Source organism: Dipodomys spectabilis, unplaced genomic scaffold, assembly GCF_019054845.1.
Source record: "Dipodomys spectabilis isolate Male_0828 unplaced genomic scaffold, ASM1905484v1 ptg000002l, whole genome shotgun sequence".
Lineage (NCBI taxonomy): Eukaryota > Metazoa > Chordata > Mammalia > Rodentia > Heteromyidae > Dipodomys > Dipodomys spectabilis.
Window position 1 is genome coordinate 27,546,204 of NW_024870679.1, and position 26,168 is coordinate 27,572,371.

The 26,168-nt window shown below is 40.1% G+C and overlaps 2 protein-coding genes and 1 long non-coding RNA gene across 9 annotated transcripts in view; 2 read left to right on the plus strand and 1 right to left on the minus strand.

The window, feature by feature from the left end:
* The window catches only part of Usp33 (ubiquitin specific peptidase 33), a 67,296-nt gene extending 57,335 nt beyond the window's left edge, over window positions 1-9,961 (plus strand). For all 3 annotated transcript variants that reach the window (XM_042677084.1, XM_042677086.1, XM_042677085.1), the window contains exons 22-24: window positions 3,333-3,435; window positions 6,712-6,780; window positions 8,801-9,961. In XM_042677084.1, coding sequence (XP_042533018.1) covers window positions 3,333-3,435; window positions 6,712-6,780; window positions 8,801-8,958 — 330 coding nt within the window. In that variant the 3' untranslated portion in view covers window positions 8,959-9,961. The remainder of the gene's footprint in view (window positions 1-3,332; window positions 3,436-6,711; window positions 6,781-8,800) is intronic.
* Window positions 9,962-11,485: 1,524 nt separating this feature from the next.
* LOC122112538 lies at window positions 11,486-13,274 on the minus strand. Its single transcript, XR_006148238.1, has 2 exons — window positions 13,194-13,274; window positions 11,486-12,795 (listed from the first exon to the last, which is right to left on the minus strand). It is a non-coding gene; the product is annotated as an uncharacterized LOC122112538 (long non-coding RNA).
* Window positions 13,236-26,168, plus strand: part of Zzz3 (zinc finger ZZ-type containing 3) — an 81,848-nt gene continuing 68,915 nt past the window's right edge. For all 5 annotated transcript variants that reach the window (XM_042685302.1, XM_042685309.1, XM_042685321.1 and 2 more), the window contains exon 1: window positions 13,236-13,330. The gene's annotated coding sequence lies outside the window, so the exon portion shown is untranslated. The remainder of the gene's footprint in view (window positions 13,331-26,168) is intronic.

Sequence of the window (26,168 nt, forward strand, 5' to 3'; positions counted from 1 at the left end):
CCAGGGCCTCCTGAGTGCAAGGCAGGCACTCTACCACTGAGCCACCTTCCCAGCCCTAACCTTACTGTCTTAAACAAAGAAAAGATCAGGGATTACTGATGCTGGAAAATATGAATGTACCTCAGAAACATACCAAGAAGACATAAAGAAGACTATATAATGTCTAATTCTACTTATGTAATATATCTAAAAAGAAAAACTATATGAAGACAAAGTAGATCAGTAATTTCAAGAAATGAAAGTTGGGGACTGATTGCAAACTGATGCAGGAGAACTTTGGGCCAGTTGCAAGTGTGGTAAACTGGATCCTGGTGACAGTTGCACAACCAACTTTACTGAAAAACCACTGAGATTCACAGAAACAGTGGGTGGATTGTACCTTAATAAAGTTGATTAGGTTGTTTGCTTTTTTCTTGGGACAAGGTTTTATTAGGTAGCCCAAACTAATCTCAAACTTAAAATTCTCCTGCCTTAAGTTCTGGAGTTGCAGGCAATGAAGTTGTTTTGTTTGTTTTAGCTAATTTGTTATACAGAGGAGGATTTCATTGTTAACCTTTCCATGTTTACATGTTTACATTTTGTTCCAATCAATGTCACCACCTCTATCACTCTCCCTTCCTTTACCTTCCCAAACAATTTCAACAGATTCCCTTGTTCAGGTAATAGTTTTTTTTTTTTTTTAATGCAGATCTAACTGCGGATAGAATGGTGGCCTACTATGAGTGAGATCCTGGGTTTGATCCCAAACACTACAAAAAAAAAATCAGAGCAAAATAAATTGATTTATGTCCACCCTATCCTTTTTTTAATAAAACAAGCATATTAGTATACTTCCCGGAGTATAAACATATGTTTGATAGCCTGGAAACTAGAATTCTGAAAAAATCAGAATGTACAGAAACATAGAAAGGCCACAGGAAATGAGCCTGGGAATTTTGGGGTTTCAGGTTTGGTCAAATATCAGTGAAAACCTTGGCATTCTACCCAGTTTTTCTATCAGTTGGTATTCTTTTTCTTTCTTTTTTTAATTTTTGAAACAAGGTTTTTGCTATGAAGCCCAGACAGGTGTCAAACTGGTAATCTTCCTACCTCCATACCCACCCAATAGATAGGTTTGTTTTGTTTTTAGTATAGAATGACTGGTAAAATAAATGCTGATGTAGAGCTAGGGGCATGGTTCAGGTAGGTAGAACATCTCCCTTGCAAGCATAAGGCCCTGAGCTCAAACCCTAGATCTCAGTACTATATACAAGCAAGTAAGTGTTGAAATGGAACAAATTAGAATTCTGAATGATCTAATAGCAGTGTTTCTGCTGAAAAGAAGCACAGTACAATTAACAGATGGAAGGGACGTTTTGACATGTTGGATAGATACAGAATTCAGCATTTTTCTAATGCTTCTTTAGAAAAGAAGGGAAGAAGTATTTTTAGAGCAACAGTTTAGAGAAATTTTTCAGAAGTAATAAACATTTTTCTAATGGGGTGACTGTGCTTGAATAAATTTTGAAAAACATCTAGATACATAAACTTTCTAATGCTAAAGATAATATCTTGAAAGTATATAAATTTAATAGGTGTTATAATTAAGCATCTAGCCGAATTGGTCTGACATGTTTCAGAATCTCAGCCCCTACTCTAATTCTGCATCAAAGAACAAACATGCCATAGCAGTTTTAATTCCTTTTCATTATTTAAATAGCTATTTTATGTTCCAGCAGGATTCTTGCCCTCAAAGAGCTCACATTTAATACATAAAATACACGAAAATGTTAAGAAAAGGAAAATTATGAATGGGACAAAGCAGTGTGAGGGGACAAGTCAGGTCACAGTTTAAACAGTGGTTAAGATAAGCCTCATAAAGATAGAGAAGCAAAGACTTGAAGGCAGTGAGGGAGACAGTCACTTTAATATCTACGAAAGAGGATAGTACAGATCCTTAAGAAGTAGGCATGTTTCTGGGTGGTTCTGTGAATAACCTATCAGTGGTAGGCATGATTCTGGGTGGTTCTGGGAATAACCTGTCAGTATAAACACAGGTAGACAATGAGGAAGAAATCATGGGAAGATTAAATCAAATAATGGAAGTACTTCAGCGATATTAGAAGAATTTTGGAGAATGATCAGTTTTGATGAAGTGAATTAGAGGAATGACATAATCTGAACCTGATTTGTCTTTGGTTAGTATATATGACAGGCATTTAGTTATTTGTTGTGAAATACTTTCAGGAGTATTACACGCTACTGCAATTAGAGAAGTTTCAAATACTCTCAATTCCTGTAGGCTCTGTTCCTTATGTGTTTCTGTACTAGTTTCTTTTGCCCATACCTCCCTATGCCAGTTTATCTGTTGTTTTAATTACCAGTGTTAGAAGCCAGACTAGTTAATTTAAGAAGGAAATTTACTCCAAACAAAAAATTGAGGGGCTGGGAAGGTGGCTCAGTGGTAGAGTGCTTGCCTTGCATGCCTGAGGCCCTGGGTTCGATGCCTCAGCACCATATAAGCAAAAAGAAAAAAGCCGGAAGTGGCACTGTGGCTCAAGTGTTAGAGTGCTAGCCTTGAGCTGAAGAGCCGAGGGACAGCGCCCAGGCCCAGAGTTCAGGCCCACGAACGGACCCCACCAAAAAAAAAAAAAAAACAACAAAACAAAAAAAATTGAATAATTAGGCCCTTCAGAAGCTTGAGAAAGATAGACCTGGCTCCTTAGCTAAAAATGACTATTTGATGTCTTTATTCCAACTATTAGATCATGTCATTAAAGATTTTAGTTTCTAGTAAAATTGTGCATACTTTGAATCACATATCTATTTGTTAGGCCTTCAGGCTGGAGATGGGAGTGGAGTATCTTCTGGGACTTCCATCCCACCACGTCTGAGAATTTACCTCTACATGCATGTACATGGCCTGTGAAATGAGTACAACACATGGATGTACATTTCCTGTGAAATGACATGTACAAGGTTATTTGCAGCTAGTGTTGGCAATAGCAAATTGTCAATGTTATAAGTGAACAAAATTAAGATGTAGATAGTGGATGTAGTATGTTTAAATCTTATACATTATAGATTCTAATAAATACATGGAGTATGTATTGTTTAATGCCCATTTGTGTGTGTGTACCTTCTAAGTTTTGGAACATAACATAGGATTGTTTAGTAATAGGTGCTCCTGTGTATCTTAGTACTAATATAACTCAGTATCAGTATATACTTCTGTAGTACCACATAACACGCATATAAGAAATTGCTCTAGATGCTCAAGCACATTGATTATATTGTTTTGTGACAAAGCAAGTTCTACATACTCAATGACTCATTTCTTTCTCTCCTCATAGCTTAACAGAGCATTTCAGGAGGAGGACTCTCCAGCTACTTTTTATTGCATCAGTATGCAGTGGTTTAGAGAATGGGAGAGTTTTGTGAAGGGAAAAGATGGAGGTAAGTGGTTAACTAAAAATTAAATTTTTTGCTTCTTTTTTTATTTTGGTTGTGGGGCCTGAACTCTGGGCCTGGGTGCTGTCCCTCAGTTCTTCAGCTCAAGACTAGTGCTCTATCACTTGAGCCACAGCACCACTTACAACTTTTTCTGCTTATGTGGTGCTAAGGAATCAAACCCTGGGCCCCATGCATGCAAGGCAAACATTCTACCACTGAGCCTTCCAGCTCAGTGCATTGTTTTATTTGCTGGACAATTGTGTATGTATGTGTATGTTGGTTCTGGGGCTTGAACTTAGGGCCTGGGTGTTGTCTTTGAGCTGTTTTGCTTAAGGCTAATGCTCTGCCATTTGAACCATACCTCATGTCTGACTTTTACGTGGTTATTTAGAGAGGAGAATCCTGTCTTTCCTGACTGTGCTGACTTCAAATTGTGATCCTCAGAGCTCAGCCTCCTGAGTAGCTAGGATTATAGGCGTGAGCCACAGGTGCCTGGCTTGGACAAATATTTTTTGAGTGTCTGTAAGAATTGGGGATTGTATTAATGAACCCCAAAAGATTACTGCCCTTAGAGATCTTATGTTCTCGTTGGTTTTAAGTTTTTTAAACTTAGGAATTATATATATGACAAGAATAAAAGAACTGACTGCAATCATGCTCTTAATATTCAAAAAATTTTAAATTTCATATAGTAATGAGATGTTTAAGTTATATCTTGTCCAATACAGTGAAGTAGTAAGCAGACTTAATTAGTATGATATGAAAGTAAGATGTTGATATATGAGAAAGATTGCAACATGGTATACAGTTAGAATCCTTAGGTTTTTTTTTTTGTTTTCCCTCTTTTTCTTTTGGTGATACTGGGGTTTGAACTCAGGGCTTGCATTGGTTATTCAGACACTCTTAGACCACTTGAGTCATGCTCCTATCCCATTTTATTTTCAATAGGGCTTCACTTTTTGCTCATGCAAGCCTGGACTGTAATCCTATTTGTGCTTCCTGAGTAGTTGGAATGATAGGCATGTGCTACCACATGCATCATTTTATTCCTTTAGATAAGAGTTATGTGAATTTTTGGTTCCTAACTAGCATTAAACTCCAGTTTTCTGATCTCAGTCTCCCAAATAGCCAGGATTATAGTTTGAGCCATCATACCCAACTAAAGAGTTGAACAATTTCTTTTTAAATTTCAAAGGAATTACTCTTTTATAGAATTAAAGGTACAGTTTTGATCAGGAATCCCCAAATGATTAGTTATTTTAGATTTTAGATGATTCTGAGTCTTAGAGAGCCTGGGTTCTGTGTTAGGAGATATACAATCTGGAAGAAGCTCAGGAGATGGATGTCATTAAAAAAAGTCTATATGAATACTTGGTATAGACTTTTCATTTACATAAATTTGTGGTATTTCCTTGTTTTGATGTCTAATCTATATCTATAATGTCCTCTAGCAATCAAATATACTTTTGATTATTCAGTGTACTGTTGAAAACCTATAATGTAAATGTGAAGACACTTGAACACATTTCTTGGTAAGAAAAAATTACCCGACTCTTTGCATTCAGTATACATTCTTTAATAGTTGTGGCATATAGTGTTGGTTGTAAATTTAATTTCAATCAGAAGCAATTTTTTCTTTTGAAGAAATAAATGGTCTTTATACAGCAAAATAATCCTTAAAAAGAAAAAAAAATAGATTGGTTTTATTTGCCAACTAGCCAGACTAAGATTTTTTTTTTTTGTTGCTGTTACTCAGAATGCTTCAATTTATACTAGTGTTCTTTACCCTTAAAAAAGTGATGCTCTGCTTATTTTGTGGCAGTCAAAACGACATGTGAACGTTCAGTCCTGCCCTGGCTTTGTCATTAGCACCTCTCTTGCCTTTTAAAGTGTACTTTTTTTTTTTAAATCGGTTGTGGGGCTTGAACTCAGGACTTGGGTGCTGTACCTGTGCTCTTCAGTTCAAGGTGAGCACTCTACCACTTAAGTCACAGCACCACTTCTGGTTTTCTGAGTGGTTTATTGGAGATAAGAGTCTCAGGGACTTCTGTTCCCGGGCTGCCTTTGAACCATGATCCTCAGATCTCAGCCTCCTGAGTAGCTAGGATTATAGGCGTGAGCCACCGGTGCCCGTTTTGAATTGCTTTTTTTGTACAGAGGATGAACTGTATTTAGCATTTTGTCTACTTGTAAGTGACAAGTCAGTGTGACATATTGGTCAATTTTCCTTGTTTGAATGTAAAATCGTAGCACTATGTATTGTACATTTTCAGGGCCTTGTGTATATTTTCAATGAACTTTTTGAAAACACACTAACCACATGTATACAATGAACAAATCAGTGTATGTTGTTTGGATAACTATTTTATTATAACTTGTTTTTGTGTTAGTTCCTGGGGGCTTGAACTCCTGGCCTGGACACTGTCCCTGAAATTTTGCCCAAGCTAGTGCTCTACTACTTGAGTCCCAGCTTCACTTTGGACTTTTTTTGGTGGTTAATTGGAGATAAAGAGACTCATAGACTTTCCTGCCTGGGCTGGCTTTGAACATTGATCCTCATATCTTAGCCTCCTGAAGAGCTACCAGCACCTGTCTATCTGACTGACACACATGCTCCCTCCCTCCCTATCTCTCCTTCCCTTTCTCTCTCTTTTTCCTTCTTCTTTTCTTTCTTTCCCTGTCTCTTCTTTCTCTTTTACCCCCTCCCTTCTGTGTGTGCGCGCATGCTCCTTTACACACATGGGCCTAGTACTGGGGTTAGGGCAATTTCCTTAGCTAATTGGCTCAACGTTGGCACTCTGCCACTTGAACCACACCCATCACATCTGGGTTTTTGGTGCTTTTTAGTGGTTAACTGGAGATAAGAGTCTCAGACTTTCTTGCCTAGGCTGACTTGGAACTGTAATCCTTAGATATCAGCCTCCTGAGTAGCTAGAATTACGGGCATGAGACATTAGTATCTGGCTTTTTTTTTTTTTAAGTAACCTTTTGTGTTGTCTCTAAACATGTGGTCTTTATTTTGAAAAACACAAACGTTTGGAATCTGGAGGGAGAAAAGAATAGATTATAAGATTACAATGGTTCATACTTGTAATTCTAGGTATTCAGTTGGAGATTGGGAAGATTTTGGTTCAAGGCCATCCTGGATATAAAGAGTATAATAATTTGGCTAAAAACTAAGCAATTTAATTACATGGTTATAAATCTCAATTATTCTAAGCATAAAATTATTCATTTCTTTTGGGAGAATATACTTTATAATTCTTCCTTTTGATTTAGATCCTCCAGGTCCTATTGACAACACTAAAATTGCAATCACTAAATGTGGTAATGTGATGCTTAGACAAGGTAAGTTCGACTACTATTGATGCCTTTACTTGGTAGTGATTTCTCAGTGTTAGGAATAGGTAAGCCATGAAATTATTATTTTTTTTAACCTTGCTCAAGACTAATTCAAGTTTGGACTGGGATAGACATTGAAGAATAACTAGTATGTACTTTTTGTATCAGAAAGGTTTTTTTTTAAAATTTAGAGAATACTTTTATTAATTTCTTTAATCAAACCCACATAGGTAAGACTTTACATATTTACCCCTGAACAAATGGAAAGAAATTAAGTTTAGTATTAATAAATATTAATTATTAATTTTTAGACCAATATGGCTATTAATTTCTGTACAATGCTAACTCAACACGGTAAACTGGGATACTTTTTCCAAAGTTGACAGCACAACTAAAGTTTCTAAAAATTCAAATTATATATATGTATATATACATTTATATTTATATAAAAAGACCAACAATAGCACTATGTTATGCATCAATAGCAGCAACAGCTTTTCCAGGTTCTGCAGTCATCTGAACAAAAGTAGACATCTAGCCCATCCATTAATAAAAAAGATAAAAAAACAAAACCCCAGAAAAATGCGAAGTTCTGTTACTGTTGTGGTACCTGGCACCATTTTTTTTAAGTCAACTTCTCAATCATCATCTGGAAAGAAAACATTCTTGAGTTAATATCATTAAAAACAGCTCTGATAAAGTACAGTCACTACTACTTATCATAAAGGAGGTACAGGGTATTTATATTCACAGAGGGCTGATATAGTACTGTCCTACGCCTAAAATACTGGAGGATACAATTAAAAAGGCATTATTGAGATTTGATTCTACTTTTTCAGCAGAGGGCCAAAGGATGGTAAGATACAGCTCTGTAAAGAAATGCACTTTTCTTAGATAGGATTTCCTTTCATCAGTTCTAAGTACTCAGTCTCTTAGTGAACATCAGCTACAAACTGTTTGAAAATGGAGGTGCAAGCTGGACGCCAGTGGCTCAAGCCTGTAATCCTAGCTACTCAGGAGGCTGAGACTTGAGGATCATGGTTCGAGGATCATGGTTCAAAGCCAGCCCGTGTAAGGAAAGTCTGTGAGACTCTTATCTCCAATCAACCACTAGAAAACCGGAAGTGGCGCTGTGGCTCAAGTGGTAGAGGGCTTGCCTTGAGCCAAAGAGCTGGGGGATAATGCCCAAGCCCAGAGTTCAAGCCCCATGACTAACCCTCCCCTCCCCCCCCCCAAAAAAAAAGGAAGGTGCTGGAGCAGGAAGGGAAAAAGAAAACCCAAACAACAAAACAAAAACCATATCCCATAACCACTGGATTCATACAAAGATGACTGAATGAAGGCAAGCCAGACTCAACCTAACAATATTTTATATTAAGGCTCTAGTTAGGAATTAGGAAAAAGCATTTCTGATTTTCTATGTGTGTATCTGTGTGTGCTTTTTGCCTGTGCACTGCTCCTGAGGCTTGAACTCAGGTCCTGGGCACTGTTCCTGAGTTTTTTTCATTCAAGTTTTTTTCACTCAAGAATGCTATTTTGTCACTTTGAGGCACAGCTTCACTTCCAATTTTCTGCTAGGTAATTGGAGATAAGAGTTGCACGGACTTTCCTTTCTGGGCTGGCTTCAAACTATGATCCTCAGATGTTAGTCTCTTGAGTAACTAGGATTACAGGTGTGAGCCACTAGATGTCTGGACAAATTTCTAATTTTTAAGATAGACCATTGTATAGACCACAAAATTTGAAAAAGGAGTGGATTTAAGAATTGTGAGAAGGTTGAAGGGGGGACAGTGAAAAGATGCATTATATTCATATACTGCTTTGTTAAATGGTACCTTCACAACTACTTAAAGATAATAAATTAAGGGAAAAAAAGACTATGCAGTGCAGCTCATAGTGACTTAATAGTCTGAAGATTTATGTTTTAGACATTCTCTGATATGTGTGGGTGGGTTCATTAGGAAAGCTTATGCAATACAAAATACATAGTTTTATAAGCATTCTTTCTACCTATGCCCAATTTTAGGAGCAGATTCTGGTCAGATTTCTGAAGAAACATGGAATTTTCTGCAGTCTATATATGGTGGAGGGCCTGAAGTTATCCTACGACCTCCAGTTGTTCATGTTGATCCTGATATGTTACAAGCAGAAGAAAAAATTGAAGTAGAAACTCGATCTTTGTAATTTTGAGTAGCAGAGTTCCAATGAAAGATTATTTTCACTTTCTTTAACTTCTACACACTCAGAAACATTCCCTAAAGCATGTTTATTTTCTTGACTTTTCATCTTCTATCAGATTTATTCCTTCTTACTGGGCATTATGGGAGAATATGTTAAAATGTGTAATATACTATAGGTTGGTATATTTAATGCTAAATAACTTACCAGAAATTCAGTGTAATATTTTTGAAAGTGAAGGGACAGTTGTGATCAGTTGGTAAGTAGGTTATCTTTGATCTTTGTTTAAGATCCACATCCAAATATCCTTTGGAATGTTGTAAATACTTTTCCGTTAAAACCCTTTTTCATTTCCATAAGCCACTCTTAACAGATTAATCTTTTCAGTTCTCTAAAACCTTGTTTAGTTTTCGATACGGGTTTGCCTAATAGCCTATTTTAAAGTGAAAGTAGTCAGAAAGTTGTGAATTTCCTAAAGCTCAGGAAACATTAGTGTGTCACTTCTTTTGCACTACATAAACTAGCACATTAAAATTTACAAACTGTCTTTTTAATGTATCAAGAATGTATTTAGTTCTAGTGAAGTTTGTCAGCAGATATCAGTAACTTATTGCCGCTTATATTGTAAAATGTTAAACTTCAATTATTATAACTGAGTAGTATTCAATAATGTAATTTAAAAAAAACTGTAGAGTTAGCTTAAGGCCACTTGTATTTTGAGAGCATGAAGTGTCGAATGTGTCAATGAGATTGTTGAAAAAGCTGAAACCACTTGCAAAATGATTTTTAAATGAAATGCACAAAGCCTTTTTGAATAATGTAGTATGCGCTGCTGTTTGCTTGATTATGTAATGTCAAAAGTTTTAACTATATTCCAAGTACTAAAGCATACTGGATGACACTGAGAATGTTGAATAGCATTCATGATGGCTTTGTTTATTTTGGGGCAGCTACAACCATGTAAGCAATGTTGCTGAAATGAATTCAATAAAAATGATTTTAAAATGTATAACTTGAGTCTTGAATTTATTTGATAGTTTTGAGCTAAAGGTAATAGAGCATGTGCCTAGTTGCAGTACCCAGAGTTTAAATTCCACTACTGCCAAATGACTTGTTATTCAGAAGTATGCAAATAAATTATTCACATTAGTGTAGGGTGTTGTTTTGTTTTGGTGCCAGTATTGGGACTTGAACGCTTGCTTAGCTTTTTTACTCAAGGTTGGCACTCTACCACTTGAGCCAAAGCTCCACTTTTAAAAAATTTATTGTTATTGTAAAGGTAATGTACAGAGGAGTTACATAAGTAATGAATACATTTCTTTTTGAATAGTGTTTTCTGTTTTTCCCTGTTGACTTCCTCCCCCACAAGTTATAGTTCCTTTTCAACATCGTGTCTAGTATTACTGCTACATTAGTTCACCCTTTTCCCACCATTTCTGTGCTCCCGCTTACCCTCTCCTAAACAGATAAACTTACAAGACAAAAGGTACAGAAATAAAAAACAGTGACAAAGGAGAAAACAACAGAAAAAGCAACGTAACAAAAAAAAAAACCTCATTTCCAGTTCTTGGAGTTCATTTAATAAACATCATTTTATGTGATCATAGGCACATAGCTATTGAGCTCAATAGCTATGTGCCTTTTTTTTTTTTTTACTGTGCAAATGTTTGTAATCTTGTATAACATGTCTACATGTAATTTTTTTTTTGTTTTTATTACTGATTAATTGGAGATAAGAGTGTCACAGACTTTCCTGTCCAAACTGGTCCTCAGGATCAGCCTCCTAAGTAGTTAAGTAGCTAGGATTACAGGAATGAGTCACTGGTACCCAGCTTTCACTATAGTTTTTTGTTGTTGGTCATGGGTGCTATCCTTGATTGAGCTTTTGCTGAAGGCTAGTCTCTACCACTTGAGCCACAGCTTCACTTCTGGTTTTACAGTGGTTAATTGGAGAGAAGAATCTCATGGGGACTTTTCTGCCTGGGCTGGCTTTGATCCTCAGATCTCAGTCTATTTAGTATTACAGGCACGACACCAGCACTTGGGCTGTCCGTGATATAAAGCAGAGCAGGGAAATCATGTTTTTTTTTTCTTTTTTAACTCTCATGTCTCTGATCTTAGTACAGAGTTAACATCCAGTAGGTTAAGTAAGTTTCTCCAGCTAGGTGCTGTGGCATGGACTTGGAGTCCTATTCTCTCAGGAGAGTACTTAACTGTTTGACCTCAGGAGGGGAGGCCAGTAGAGAGAGGTGTGTGTGTGTGTGGGGTTGGACTTGGGGCTTGAACTCAAGGCCTTTGTGCTGTCCTTGAGCTCTTTGGCTCAAGGCTAACGCTGTACCACTTTGAGCACCACTTCAAGTTTTCTGGTGGTTAATTGAAGACGAGTTTCACCGGGACTTTTCAGCCCACACTGGCTTTGAACTTCCTCAGATCTCAGCTATCTGAGTAGCTAGATATTACAGTGTGAGCCACTGGGGCTCTGGTGCATGCAGATGTTACTTTGACTTGCAGTGGAAATCAGAACAAATACAAGTAACCAATTAAATCATTTAATAGCTTTTACTAACAACAGAAAATAAAGCCTCATAGTTAGCCACTGGACTGAAAAAAAAAAGTAATGCTCCAGAGATAAGGAAAACAAAAGCAATGATGTACTTGATAACGGTGGCAGTGTCTCAAGTTAATGACTTTTTCACGATTTGCTATTTTGGGGACACAATGTAAATTATAGACAGGGGAAGAGATTTAGGTCACCTTTTCCACAGCTTATCTTTGGTACTATCAACCCAAGGGAAATGCTTATCTTCACTAAGAAATGCTGGGGTTTACTTTCCTGGTCTCTCACAACTGATAGGTGAGGTGTTCTGGAGGGAAGTGGAATGTGGGTAATGTTGGGAATTGACTCAGGGCTTTATTTATGCTGAGCTCTTTTACACATTTTGGGCAGTGTATTGAGCACTATTTTAAGTCAGGCACATTTCTGGGAAATGACAATGACTAAGTTACTGAAAGTACTAGCTAGCACAGATTAGCAGACAACACAACTACTTTTTGGAGAGGATAAAGGAAGTTTTATTGCTGGTGACCTGAACCAGGCCAGGGCCAGAAAGAAGTTCGGATCCTCAACAGGGGAATTCTTGGGTTTAAACAAGCAAGTTATACACTAAGTATCAATTAGACGTACAAAAGGTCAGGTGTACAGAAATAAACTTTGGCCCAGAAGGGCACTTTCTAATTGCGCAGAGATCACATCTGTCACTACCTCCTCCCTCCTGTATTATTTAAATTAATGCCTTTTGGGCTTCCTGATAGCCCCTCCTAGTCTGCCCCCCAGCCTACATTCCAGCCTACATACCCACAGAGCCACTGGCCCCGCAACTGGGCCGGGGCCGCCTTCTGACAACTAGATGCCGACAGTGGCTTTGCCGGAGTAACTTTTCTACTTCGGGTGGAAAATAACTGGAGTTGGAAGTTTTGTTTGTGCCAGTACTGGGACTTGAACTCAGGGGCCTGTATGCAGTCTCTTAGCTCTCTGGATCAAGATTCTAACCACTTGAGCCGCAGCTCTGCTTTTGGCTGAGAATCTCATGGATGCTCCTGTCTGGGCTGGCTTCGAACCTCAGATCGCAGCCTCCGGAGGAGCTACGATGTCAGGGGTGAACCACCGGCGCCTGGCTTGAAGTTGAGGGTTGGGAGGGTAAAGAGCACCGAGGTAGAAGTGTGTTCTTCGGACTGGAGTGAGCGGTTGGGGCAGCCCCCGACAGAGACCTCCGGAAAAGGACCTTCGAAGGGCTACATCGGCTGACCAGGGCGTCCGGCTGGAGAACACAGCAGGCGCCGAGGCTGAAAGTGATCGATCAGAGGCAGAAAGGTGAGTGCGGGGACCGCGCGGCCCCGCGACCGGGGGGGGGGGGGGGGGGGGCCGGAGCTTCGCCCATCCGCCCGCAGCCCGGCCGGGAGCTCCGGACTCTGCAGACCGCCGAGTGCGGGGCCCAGCGGCGGGCCACCCGCTTCCCAGCCCGGGGGGGAATGGCCCCGGGGCGAGGCGAGGGCGGGGCGGGGGCCGGGGGCCGCGGCCGGGGAGGGCGGCGCGGCGGTGCACGGGCCGCGGTTACCAGCAGGCGGTGTAGTGAGCGCGCCGGCCGCCGCCGCCGCCGCCGGTCCCAACTAGGAGAAAGGAGGGGACCGGAAGGAGCCGCTGGTGCTGCGGGAAGTAGCAGGAGCGGGAGGCGGGGACCCACCTGGAAGCGCCCCGGCGCCGCTGTGGAGCTTCCTGCGGCGGCGGGCACTCGGGCCAGGGCTGGAGCGGGGGCGGAGAGCGGCCGCGGCGGCGGCGCCTTCCGGAGTGGCCCGTGGCGTTCGGCCCCCCGCGCGAAAGGTGAGCGGGCGGCCCGGGGCACGTGGCGGGGGGCCGGCGCGGGGGAAGGAGAGGGGAAAGGGGGAAGCACGGGGGGAAACGCTCGGCTGTGGGACCCGGATCGGGAGCCGTGCGCCGGGAGGGGGTGGGTTGTGAGGAGGCGGCGGCGGTGGAGCCCCCACGTGGGGCTGGGGTGCGCGCGCACGCGTGCGCGGGCGGGAGGGCTCGGAGGAGGGCGGCGGACGCGCGCGCGCCCGGGAGCGGCGCACGTGACGGGCACGCCGAAAGTCCGTCCCCACGTGACACGCGGGGAGGCCGGGTGAGGTGGAGAGAGAGAGACCCTGCGGTGTGTAACCCGAGTCCCCGACGCTCCCGGGACGGTGGCCGTCCTCCCTCCCTACTCGAAGACGAGGGAGAGACCGCGAAGGCGGAAAGGACTTCCTACCTCCCGCCGTGCCTTTCACGTTGCTTCCCCCCTCCCCCCGTTCGTTCAGCAAGCACTTTTTAAGTTCTGAAGTACTGACTTTTTCTTTACCGCCATGTTGGTTCTAGAGGAAGCTCGCGAGAGGCGAGTGGGTTTGTATCGCGAGGTTTCTCGACTCTCGCGGGACCTTGTTGGCAGAGCAGTTGTCCTGGATGGCGGAGCCTTGGGTTCCGGGGGGTCTGGGACCCGCAACTCTTTCTACCAGGCAAGTTGTGAGGGAGGGGCCGGGGCGAGCGCCTCCGGCTGCGGGCAGACGCGCCGCGTGGGCTCCCCCCCCACCCCGGAAGGGAGTGCAGTGAGTCGGTGGAGGAGGGACTGGTCCTCCCCGTCTGCCCGCGGGCGCCCCGCCACCTGCAGAAACGTTAGCACCCCCGGGCCCGGGCTGCGCCCCGCGCGCCCCGCACGCCCCGCGCGCCCGAGGTCCGGAGCCGCGCCCACGCCGCGTGACGGCAGCCCTGGATCCCGCTCCTCTCGCTTCTTCCACACCTCCTCGCGGTCAGTCTGCCGGGTTCCCACTCCCAGCGTGTCCCGGACCAGAGCGCCGTGCCGTGGCTCTGGCTGCCGGGATACCCTGTCTGCACTGGCCCGAGGACGGAGCCCCTGCCCCCTCTCCTCCTGCGGGGTGGCCTCGACTCGCTGGGGCCATTCCTGATTTCCTCCTCACCCTGACACGCGATTCACAGTCAACTTTTTGGCTGTGTTGGGAGAGTGCCCCGTGTCTCGGACAGTACCTGAGAGGTCAGAGTAAAATCGTTCTTTTTTAATCCTTGCGTGTCTCTTACCTTGTAATTATTGACAAGGCTGCGATCACTTCGGCGTTTCTGAGGCTGCCATTTTTGATGCAGTTTTTACCTGACGTGTGGAAATTAATCGTGGATCGTTTCAGATCGGATGCTGAGAAGCATCCTACCTCTAAACTTAGGATCAGAGTTCTAGCTCATTTCTTTTTCTTTTTTTTTTTTTTGTAAAAGAGGGTTTTTCTTCTCTAACAACTTACCAGAAATGAATTGACCTACCCTATGCTTTTGTTTTTGTGTTCTTGGTTGTCCACCAGTATTTGAGTTTTATCTAGTATTGGTAGTGGGGTGTTAATTTCGCGGCTAGTCAGACAAGTAGGTAATTCCTGTGTCGTTTGTGTTTTTAAACTACGAAAGTTTTGTTTGCCCTTAGGCTTAGTATGGAGGGGCAGAGCAGAACGTTTCTAGTCAGACCCTGCCACAAAGTTCCCGCCTCGGTTTTAAAATCTGCCCCTTAGTCATCGCTCTGGGCAGATGTTTTCCTTGCTTAATTTTTGTTGGAGGGGAGAAACTTAAAAGGCTGTTTAGTTCTATGATATACTTGTACAACATTAGCAATTGCACAGTTTTTTAGTTCGGTTGAATATTTTGTGTAGTGACAAACGACTACTGTTAAAACTCAGTTTTATAGTTAATATTTATGCCCTTATATTTACCTCTGTATTTAACATTACTTATGTGTTCCAAATGAGCTCAGCTATGAATAGAGGGGTTTTCTAGAAGAATTAAAAATTTGTCATTTCAGAGGCTCGGAAGGTGGTTCAGTGATAGAGTGCTTTCCTTGCATGTATGAGGCCCTGGGTTTGATTCCCCAGCACCACATAAGCAGAAAAAGCCAGAAGTGGCACTGTGGCTCACTGTGGTAGAGCACTTGCCTTGAGCTGAAGAGCTGAGGGACAGCACCCAGGCCCAGAGTTCAGACCCCATGACCGACCAAAAAAAATTGTCATTTCAATTAAAGTAATAATTCAGACCTTACAATTTAGTGAGCAGTTAATAATGTGAACATTTACTTAAAATTTGCTGAGCAGCTATCATTTTGTGATTATCTCCTCCCGTCCCCCAAAAAACCTTTTTAACAGAAATTTTGTTATTGTTTCTTAATATTAATTTTGGGACAAGGTAATGTAGACTAGGCTGGTCTGTGAGTCACAATTCTCCTCTTCACCCGGTGCAGAAATTACAGGTACCCACTACCACACCTGGCTCAAGTTTTATCAGACCTGTCAGATTAAAAAAGAAAAACTGTGGGCTGGGAAGTTGGCTCAGTGGTAGAGCGCTTGCCTTGCATGCTCGAGGCCCTGGGTTCGATTCCTCAGCACCACATAAGCAAAAAGAAAAAAGCCGGAAGTGGCTCTGTGGCTCAAGTGGTAGAGCGCTAGCCTTGAGCTGAAGAGCTGAGGGACAGCGCCCAGGCCCAGAGTTCAGGCCCCACGACCGGACCAAAAAAAAAAAAAAAAGAAAAACTGTATACTTTTAAAAAATTGTAAAAGTGCAAGTAGGATGGTTGAGGGTAGGAATGTTGAGAGGTGTGATGGGAGAAAGGAGATGCAGAGCATAGATTGAAATGGAATTGTGGACGTTGTAGAGAAAAGAATGTAGGTTGACAATGAGACAAGAGTCGCAGCACACAATAGGTAGGCTTATAATAAAGGGAAACTTGACCAGATTTTGAAAAGAATATTTGAGACTTTCTTTTCAGATACTTTTTAAAAAAAGACAGTTGTACAGACTACCTCCATGCTAGATAGCACCTGAGGTATTCAGCAGCTAAGGTTTATATTTAGATGAAACATAATTAGTTACTTAAAGTCATTAGGCTAAGTAACATTTGTTAAGTACATTAATTACTAGAAATAGGAAATTGAACATGTCATCACTAAAAGTCACAATTGTACATTTGCAAAAAGTATGTATATAAGCTTAGAATTGGGCCTTTGATAGTCTTCTGTGCACCTGATCTATGCATGCTAAACTTTTGTTTTATAAACTGTTTAGAGTTTATAAACTATTTTTTTTCTTCTCGGTTGTGGGGCTTGAACTCTAGGCTTGGGTGCTGTCCCTGTGCTCTATAAACTTTTGTTTTATAAACTCATTATTATTATTTTTTTTGGTTGTGCTTGGGCACTGTCCCTCAGCAGTTCAGCTCAAGGCTAGTGATCTATCACTTGAGCCACAGCGCTACTTCTGGCTCTCCACGGATGCGGTGCTGAGGAATCAAACCCAGGGCCTCATGTATGCAAGGCAAGCACTCTACCACTGAGCTGCCTTCCCAGCCCAGTGTTCCAGTTTTTAATAAACACTAATTTATTTGAGGTAACAGTGATAATGTATGATTTGTGCCCGTGATGACATTTTTTAAAAGCCAAACACTGCTGAATTCCAGAATCTTGTAACTTTGTAAACTCAGCACAACTTGTGTTCATATTAATTAGTTCAGGAATATATATTTATTGCTTACTTTTTGAATCACTAAGAGAATTATAGTAAATTACTTGGCTAAAATAGAAATATCAGTGAAAATATGTTGCAGCTACTTAAAAATATCAATTTAAACATTTGAGGCTTGCTGTAGAGTGTTATCTCAGCTTGTGTACTAAACCCCAATACCACATGATAAACATAACAAAAAAATTTCACATCAAAATTTGCTTGGGAGTAATCTATAAGGAATAGTTACTGGAAGACTGATTTCTATAATATATATGTGGTGCAAGTTTCTACTGTTAATACTCTGATAATATTAAAAATACACATATATGTTTGCGTCTAAAAATGTGTATACATACAGATAAGATGTATACATGAATTCCTCAGGGTCCTAAGGTTATAAAACCATTCAACTTGACTTTTTCTTTTTTGAGCCTGTACTGTTCACAGGTTTGTTTTTTCTTTTTTGATATTCTTTCTTATTACATAGGGTTTTTTTGTTTGTTTGTTTTGTTTGGTCTTGTCAGATTAGTGAGTGGAGTAACTCCCTGAGGACATTATTGATAAATGGTTTAGTCAGTATTGATTTACTGCTTTCTTGGTGGGGCAGGTTGGCCTAGAACTTAAATACTCCTGTATAGGAAGATGACAGCTACTAAGATCACAGCTATGCTCCATCATGTCCTGTCTTTCTTTTTTTTAAACTTAGTATGTTTTAATAAAATTCAATTAATTACATTTTGGGGTATTGAGGTTTGAAATCAGGACCTTGGATTTATTTATTTTTTTTTTCTTGTCGGTCGTGGGCCCTGAACTCTGGGCCTGGGCGCTGTCCCTCAGCTCTTCAGCTCAAGGCTAGCGCTCTACCACTTGAGCCATAGTGCCACTTCCAGCTTTTTCTGCTTATGTAGTGCTGAGGAATTGAACCCAGGGCTTCATGCATGCAAGGCAAGCACTCTACCACTGAGCCACCTTCCCAGCCCCAAGGACCTTGGACTTATTAGGCAGGCACTCTAACACTTGAACAATGCCTGTAGCTCTGAATTTAGTATTTTTTCTTCAGTTGAATCACTCATTTGACATTTGTTGCGTGCTAATGATCTCAGCCCATTTGAAACATAGGAAAAATTCTGAGTCTTCTAAACAATGCTAACCTACATAGTCATACATGCTTTATGAGAGTGATACATACAGTCTAAGAGGTTGTGCAGTTTCCTTATGTGAACATCAGGTATACTTACGCAAACTAAGTGAAGGTAATATTACTAGGTGATAGTGTCTTATTTGTCTTTATACATGTTGTCCATTATTCATCAAAAACTGTTATGTGGCACATGACTGTACAGTTTCGCCTTTATTTCAAAACTACTAGTCTGAATTAGCATACCAAAGTGAAATCACAGGGTTGGCCTGGAGCAAGCAAATGGCAGAAATACTGTATTTCAAGGGGAAAGAAAATAATTAACAGTAGATGGAACTCTAGAATGTTTTAAGGCTGTTAAGATGTAAACACATATAGTTTTTAACCCCTGAATCAAATTTTTGTATAATGATATGGTAGTTAATTTATCCCAATAAACTTAATCATAAATACATTTATTCTAGGTTTAAGGAAATAATAAGAAGTTCCTCTCTTCAAAAGATCATTAAAAAAGGGGCTGGGAAGGTGGCTCAGTGGTAGAGCGCTTGCCTTGCATGCCTGAGGCCCTGGGTTCGATTCCTCAGCACCACATAAGCAAAAAGAAAAAAAATCATTAAAAAAATTACCTTTTGGGCTGGGAAGGTGGCTCAGTGGTAGAGCGTTTGCCTTGCATGCCTGAGGCCCTGGGTTCGATTCCTCAGCACCACATAAGCAAAAAAGAAAAAAGCCGGTAGTGACGCTGTGGCTCAAGTGGTAGAGCGCTAGCCTTGAGCTGAAGAGCTGAGGGACAGCGCCCAGGCCCAGAATTCAGGCCCCATGACCGGACCCAAAAAAAAAAAAATTACCCTTTCACATTCAGGAGGTTGATATCTGAGAATTTTAATTCCCAGTTTGAAGACAGCTTAGGCAAATAAGACCATAGATGTTTATCTCCTTTAAACCCACAAAAACCTAGGTGTGAGTAAAAGGCCAACCTAGAATGTGGGGCCCTGAGTTTAAGCCCAGTACTAACACGCATGCACATACACACAAACCAACAAAAACAAAACAGAAAAAGTGAACATCTAAAGCTTAAGTTATGTTTCAGTTTTCTGGAAATTTGACTTGTAAAATTCTATATCTGATGATAGCAAGTAAAAGTGGTATATGGAATTTGTTGTACTGTTTTTATCTATCTTTCATTTAATATTTTAAGAGATTATCTAACAAAGCTTTCTTACATTCGGTTACTAATTGCCTACACCCTAGCACATTTGCTGATGAATGACTTGGCCAGTAATTAGAAGTAGGAAATGTCCTATCTGTATGATTTAATTCTGTAGCTTTAAGTCTCTACCCTTATTATAGCTAAATGTCCTGAGGTGAGAAATGTTTCCTGTTGTAATGAATCATCTTTGCTGCTTTGCTGGTGTTCTTGTCATATTTTCTTTAAACATTATGCTTCCAGGGATAGAATTATTGGTAGTATTTGACTCAGAAATAAAAGTGTATGTATGTATTACAATGATTTCAAAGGGTTGGCTTGAGGACTTTGAATCTTGGAAATTAATACAACCTTTATTAGCACTTTGATATTTTTTCCTTGATTTTAAAATTAACTTTTATGTGTTTGCTGACAAGACATTTAGCTACATGTCCCAGTTTTTAACCTGATCTTAGATAACATTTTCACATTCTCATGAATATTAATAATTACCATGATAAATGGTTGTATCATAGTCTGTGCAGATGTATATTCCCATTCTATTTTTTTTTGTATATGTAAGTAACCATGGAGACTCTCTCCATTTATATATAGGGTGTTTCCTGTGTGTAGTGTTACTTTAGGTTATTATCATAAGTGATTTTTAAGTACATTTTAAAGTCTCTTTAAGTAGGTGATCACTAATTACTGAAGATAAATTTATATTCTTAATCGAATGCTTGTTGCTCTGAACTTTGTCAACATTAAATATATTTATAAACATTTCATAAGGTAGACAACATATTCTACTTCTTTCTTTACTACGGAGGTAAAACCATAACAAACAGTAGATAAACAATACTGAAAACACTCTTTGTTCAGTTTTTTCCTAAGAAAATAAACTTGTTTCATCTAGCATTGATTCAAAATGAAAATATAAAATATTTTCCTCAAAATTAGTAGTTGTTTCAGCTCTATTAAATGTGCTTTTTTTGGGGGGGGGGGTCTGGTCATGGGGCCTAAACTCTGGGGCCTGGGCGCTGCCCCTCAGCTCTTCAGCTCAAGGCTAGCACTCTACCCCTTGAGCCACAGTGTCACTTCCAGCTTTTTTCTTTTTGCTTATGTGGTGCTGAGGAATCGAACCCAAGGTCTTATGCATGCAAGGCAAGCGCTCTACTACTGAGCCACCTTCCCAGCCCATCTTTCTTTCTTTTTTTTTTTTTTTTTTTTTGTTGGTCGTGGGGCTTGAACTTTGGGCTTGAGACTTCATTTTGCACACCCTAGAATTAGCAGTTTCTCCTTTGTTGAGCAAAAACAAAATTATAATACTACTTAAGAATGTAGACTACAAATAGAAATAGAATTTATATAATTAGTGAATTAACTTTTAAAATCAATCTAGGATATTTGCTATTTTATTTTTATTTTTGTGTCAGTCCCTGGACTTGACCTCTGGGCTTGGGCGCTGTCCCTCAGCTCTTCAGCTCAAGGCTAGCACTCTACCACTTGAGCACAACGCCACTTCTGGCTTTTTTCTTTTTGCTTATGTGGTGCTGAGGAATAGAACCCAGGGCCTCACGCAGGCAAGACAAGCACTCTACCAGTGAGCCACCTTTCCAGCCCTAGAATTTATTTTATGAAATGATTATTCAGTATCCTAAAATCGTTGATAAAAAGAGGTACTGTACATTATAAAACTGCTGACTCCAAAGCTGTTGATTTATTAAATAACAACTTCTGCATTTTCTTGCTACCTGAATGGTAGCAAGAAAGGCCAGATTTAAGTAATTTTCTTGAGTGTAAAACAATAACAAATACTTGAAAAACCATGTGTCTTGTGTTTGGAGATTAAATTTGATAATGAAATTTCTATCTTGGATGGTAATACCGAAGGGCATGATTTATATACCTTTTCTTCCTACTAGAATTCTGCTCCTTTACAAGGGATGAATTGCTTTAGACAAGTTTACTTAAAGTGTTAATAGAAAATAGGAGTTGTTTATTAGAGTTTGAAGTTTAAGGAAAAAGGATCCTACTATTCTTAAATACTTTCTCATTAGAGAGCAGTTTTACATTTCATAAAATGAAGTAATGCTTTCAATTAGATTGGTTGTTTTAGAGTTACCAAGATTCTTCTGGAAATTGTGTGTGTATATGTTTGTAAGATTTACTTACTGGCAGTACTTGAAGAAGGTTATAATACTTTTCTGTGTTAATCCACCCGCCTTGTTCTGAGATTGAACCTAGGACCTCTCACATATGCTGTGCAAGCCCATTAACACCCAGCTAGCTCATCAGTCCCTAAAGTCTGTAATTCTTTCTGAACTGTTCTTACTAAATACATATTTTTATGTTGGTTTTACAGTAATGTTTCTTCTCTGAGAAAATTACCTTCCCATGTTTTATAAAAGATAAGAAAATTATTCAAATATAATAAACATAAGTTGAATTTTCATAGAACATTGGTGTAATAGTAACTAAGAATCAGATTATCATTAGACCCCCAGAAACTTCTTGGATCCTTTTTCTGGGTTTTAAACATCTGCCTACCACAAGGAAACCACCATTTATTTCTAGGACAATACAATAATTTTGTTTGCTTTTGAACATAGAAATCAGAATATGTGTTCTGTTTTGTGCCTGGCTTTCCTCAACATTACATTTAGCCTGAGAAATCCTGCAGTTCAATCTGATTTATACAGCATTCTGACTGATGTTTTCCTCACTGCATTGAGAGTTCAAGAACTAGGAGAGGACATCAAAGAAAATCATTCTTTGTTTTTGGACTATAGTAGAACATGTTTCCATTTTAGTATTATTTAAGTACACAATATATTTTAAGTTTCTGTTATTAATGGCTTATGTACCTCATCTGTCTCTTCTCTCAAATCCCACTTAAAATTTTTGTTTTGAAAACTGTAGTACAGTACTCCTGGCCAGCTAATGCCTTTTTGAACTTTTATTACTTGGTAGCTTGCATTTCATTCTTTGAATTCTTCAGTCAGTGATTCCTGTTCTAGTTTTTATGATAGCCTGTAGTTTTAGATACTTCAAAGAATGTTGAAAACTCTGCCCCTCGCACCCCCCCAACCAAGAAACAATCCTGATTTAAAATTAAGCCATTTTACTTTCAAAGTATTTATATTTATGATCGGTATCACAATGTGGCATGAAAATGGTAAAATCAGATTATAAACCACTACAGAATCTTACTTAGTATTTCTTTTTAGACAGCTTTAAGTACAACTTTGTTATTAAGAATTCCTTAATATTTTCTGCTCATTTTTCTTTGTTATTTATTTAATATTATTTATTGATTGACTAATTGTTGGCCGTGACTAATTGCTTGTAGTCTGGGCTCGGGCGCTATCTCTGAGCTTCTTTTGATCAATGCTATCACTCTACCACTTGCACAGCTCTACTTACAGCTTTTTCTGATTACTTTTTTAGAGGTAAGAGTCCCTGGAACTTTCCTACACTGACTGGCTTCCAACTTCGATCCTCAGATCTCAGTCTCCTGTAGCTAGGATTACAAGCATGAGCCACCAGTGCCCTACAGCTTTCTTTAATTGGAAAGTCATAGTGAAAGATTCATTACTATATATATCTGTGTATACGTTTTCCTTTCCCATATGTCTTACTGTTAGTCTGGTAATACATTTAATACTCTTATAAGAAAGTTTGGTTGAGTATTTGTTACAGCCAGTCTATATAAATGGCTAGTAACAATGGAAAAGAGCTATTGTGTTCAAGAATAACATGTATATTTCAGGACCTATATTTCTAACTCAACTTGTACTAAGCTTTTTTGAAAGTTAAATTTTATGTTATGTAAGATTTAGCTTAATTTCTAAGAATGCATATGCTGTGTGTGTGTGTGTGTGAAGTACTGAGATTTGAATTCAGGGTTTTGAGGTTGATAGGTAGGAGCTCTCTGCCACCTGTTTGGGAGGAACATTATATCCGGAATGAACACAGAGCTGCTTATCATGTGCGTGTGTGCATGCCAGAGAGACGTACAGACTGGAGTTTTTTTTTTTTTTTTTGGGTCCGGTTGTGGGGCCTGAACTCTGGGCTTGGGTGCTGTCCCTCAGCTCTTCAGCTCAAGGCTAGCGCTTTACCACTTGAGCCACAGCGCCACTTCCGGCTTTTTTTCTCATGCATGCAAGGCAAGCACTCTACTACTGAGCGACCTTCCCAGCCCCCAGACTGGAGATTTAAACCTAGGATCTTGAGCAAGCATTAAGCTACACACTCAGCCTGTAAATATTGCTGGTGAGCAGCTAGTCAGCATTTCTAATTTGACTGTAGCTACATATGTAGGTAGATATTTAGCAGACTTTGACCAAGGAAATTTGTGTGTTTGTGTGTGTGTGTGTGTGTGTGTGTGTGCTGGTACTGTGGCTAGAACTCAGGACCTCTTGAGCTCTCACATGGCTTTTTTGCTGCTCTAACACTTAAGCCATAGCCTCACTTCTAGCTTTTTTGTTGGTTAATTGGAGATAAGTAGATTTTTTTCTGGGGTCCTATTAAATGAATTAAGGTTCAATTAAAATAGAACAGAATAGTGTTAATTTCAAAGAGAGGCTTGAAGGATCATTCTGGTCACTTTGAATATTGACTTTTTTGTTTTTGGAGGGTGTTTTGTTCTTGAGCTTTCTCCCCGCTCCTTTCCCTGTGGATATTGTTTTAATTGTGTACTCCCAAGATGCCTTCAAACTGGATTTTCTGCCTCTCCTCTCAAATCCTGGGATTAATTCTTTGTAAGTGCACAAATAAATCCAGGTGTGGTGGGTTTCTCTTGTAATCCTAACACTCTCCAGGCTGAGAGGAAGGAACATTCTCATTTCAAAACAATCCTGAGCTACGAAGTAAGACTTTGTCGCAATAAACATTTAACTCAGTAATATTTGAACAAATTTAGTGTTGTATGACCATCAGCACAATCTAGTTTTAGAACATCGTCATCATTTTGAAAAGAACTCTAATGCCTATGGTGTTATTCCCACCTTAAGCCTGTTGTAGTTTTGAAAAAAATAAGCTGATAGAGGTCCTTAGCACAGTAATAAAAACCTTCCTGTAAATGTTTATCCAGAAACTTTTTTACTTTTAAGAAATTTGTAATAAAGTTCAGTGTTACTCTACTTGTGTGCATTTGTATGTTTTTCTTAGAGATATAGTATAAGCTATGAATCTTATTTAAGGATAGGAAGAAGTCATTCATTAAATTGGCCATCGAGTATAAAGAAGAAAGAGGAGAAAGAGAATGTAGTTGAGTATAAAGAGGAAATGAAGAAAGGAGAAAGAGAATGTAGTTGAGAGACATTTATAATTTGTAATTCCATAGTGATACTGACTACCTAGTCAGGGCAAGAGTGAGTAAGACCCTATCTGTTAAAGCAAAAGGACTTGGGGGTTTGGGAGTGTGACTCAGTGGTAGTCCTAAATTAGAGGCCTTGAGTTCAGTCCTCAGTATCCTGGAGAGGGAGATAAGTGTTAACTTTTTGCTCAGTGTGGTAATATATTCCATTTGGGAAGCTGAGGCAGAAGGATTGCTTTGGAACTAATCCAGGCTTTACAAAAAAAAAGTAATTAGCATAGTACACAGACAAAGTCCAATTATCTGCCTTAAAAAGTCAGGGAAGCTGGTTGTTGGTCGCTCATGCCTTGTAATCCTAGCTACTCAGGAGGCTGAGATCTGAGGATGTAGGTTCAAAGCTAGCCCAATGGCTATAAGAATCTTATCTCCAGTTAACCACTAGAAAACTGGAAGTGGTGCTGTGGCTCAAGTGGTAGAGCACTTGTCTTCAGTTGAAGAGCTCAGGGACAGCGCCCAGGCCCAAAGTTCAAGTCCCAAGAATGACAAAAACAAACAAATAAATAAATAAATATTGTTAGGGGCTTTCCTCAAATTCTTGTTTCAGCTTCCTGAGTTGTACAGTTACAGAAAAGAGCTATGAAGCCTAGCCTACCTGAGTTTTTATATCTAAAATCGTCAGTTTTTATGGCTGTACATGTGGCTCTTTTAAACTAAAATACCTTTCTTTTGGTGCTTATACTAGGGCTTGAACTCAAGGATTGGATGTTGTCCCTTAATTTTTTTTTTTTTGCTCAAAGCTGATGCTCTACCACTTGAGCTACAGCACCACTTCTAGTTTTTTTTTTTTTTTTAAGTTTTTTTTTTGGGGGGGGGGTCCGGTCGTGGGGCCTGAACTCTAGGCCTGGGCGCTGTCCCTCAGCTCTTCAGCTCAAGGCTAGTGCTCTACCACTTGAGTGCCACTTCCGGCTTTTTTTTCTCTTTGCTTATGTGGTGCTGAGGAATCGAACCCAGGGCCTCAGGCATGCAAGGCAAGCGCTCTACCACTGAGCCACCTTCCCAGCCCCCACTTCTAGTTTTCTGCTGGTTAACTGGAGATAAGATAACTGGATTTTCCTGCCTAGGCTGCTTTTGAACCACGATTCTCAGATCTCAGCCTTCTGAGTAGCTGCATTACAGGTGTGAGCCACCAGTGCCCTGCTTTAAAGTGTCTTTAGAGTATGTTTGTCATGGCTTATAATGCAGTTTTTGTTTTTAGTTGATTAATTGAATGATACACTAACACTGAATATTGTCCCTCTTTAAAAGAGGAAATTCTGCCATGTGCTGGTGGCTCATGCTTGTTATCCTAGCTACTCAGGAGGTTTGGATCCTGAGGATTTTGGTTCAAAGCTAGGCCAGGCAGGGATAATCTTTGAGACTTATCTCCAATAAACTACCTCCCTCCACACTCCCCCCCCCCCCAAAAAAAAACCAACAAGCCCCCCCCCCCCAAAAAAAAAAAACC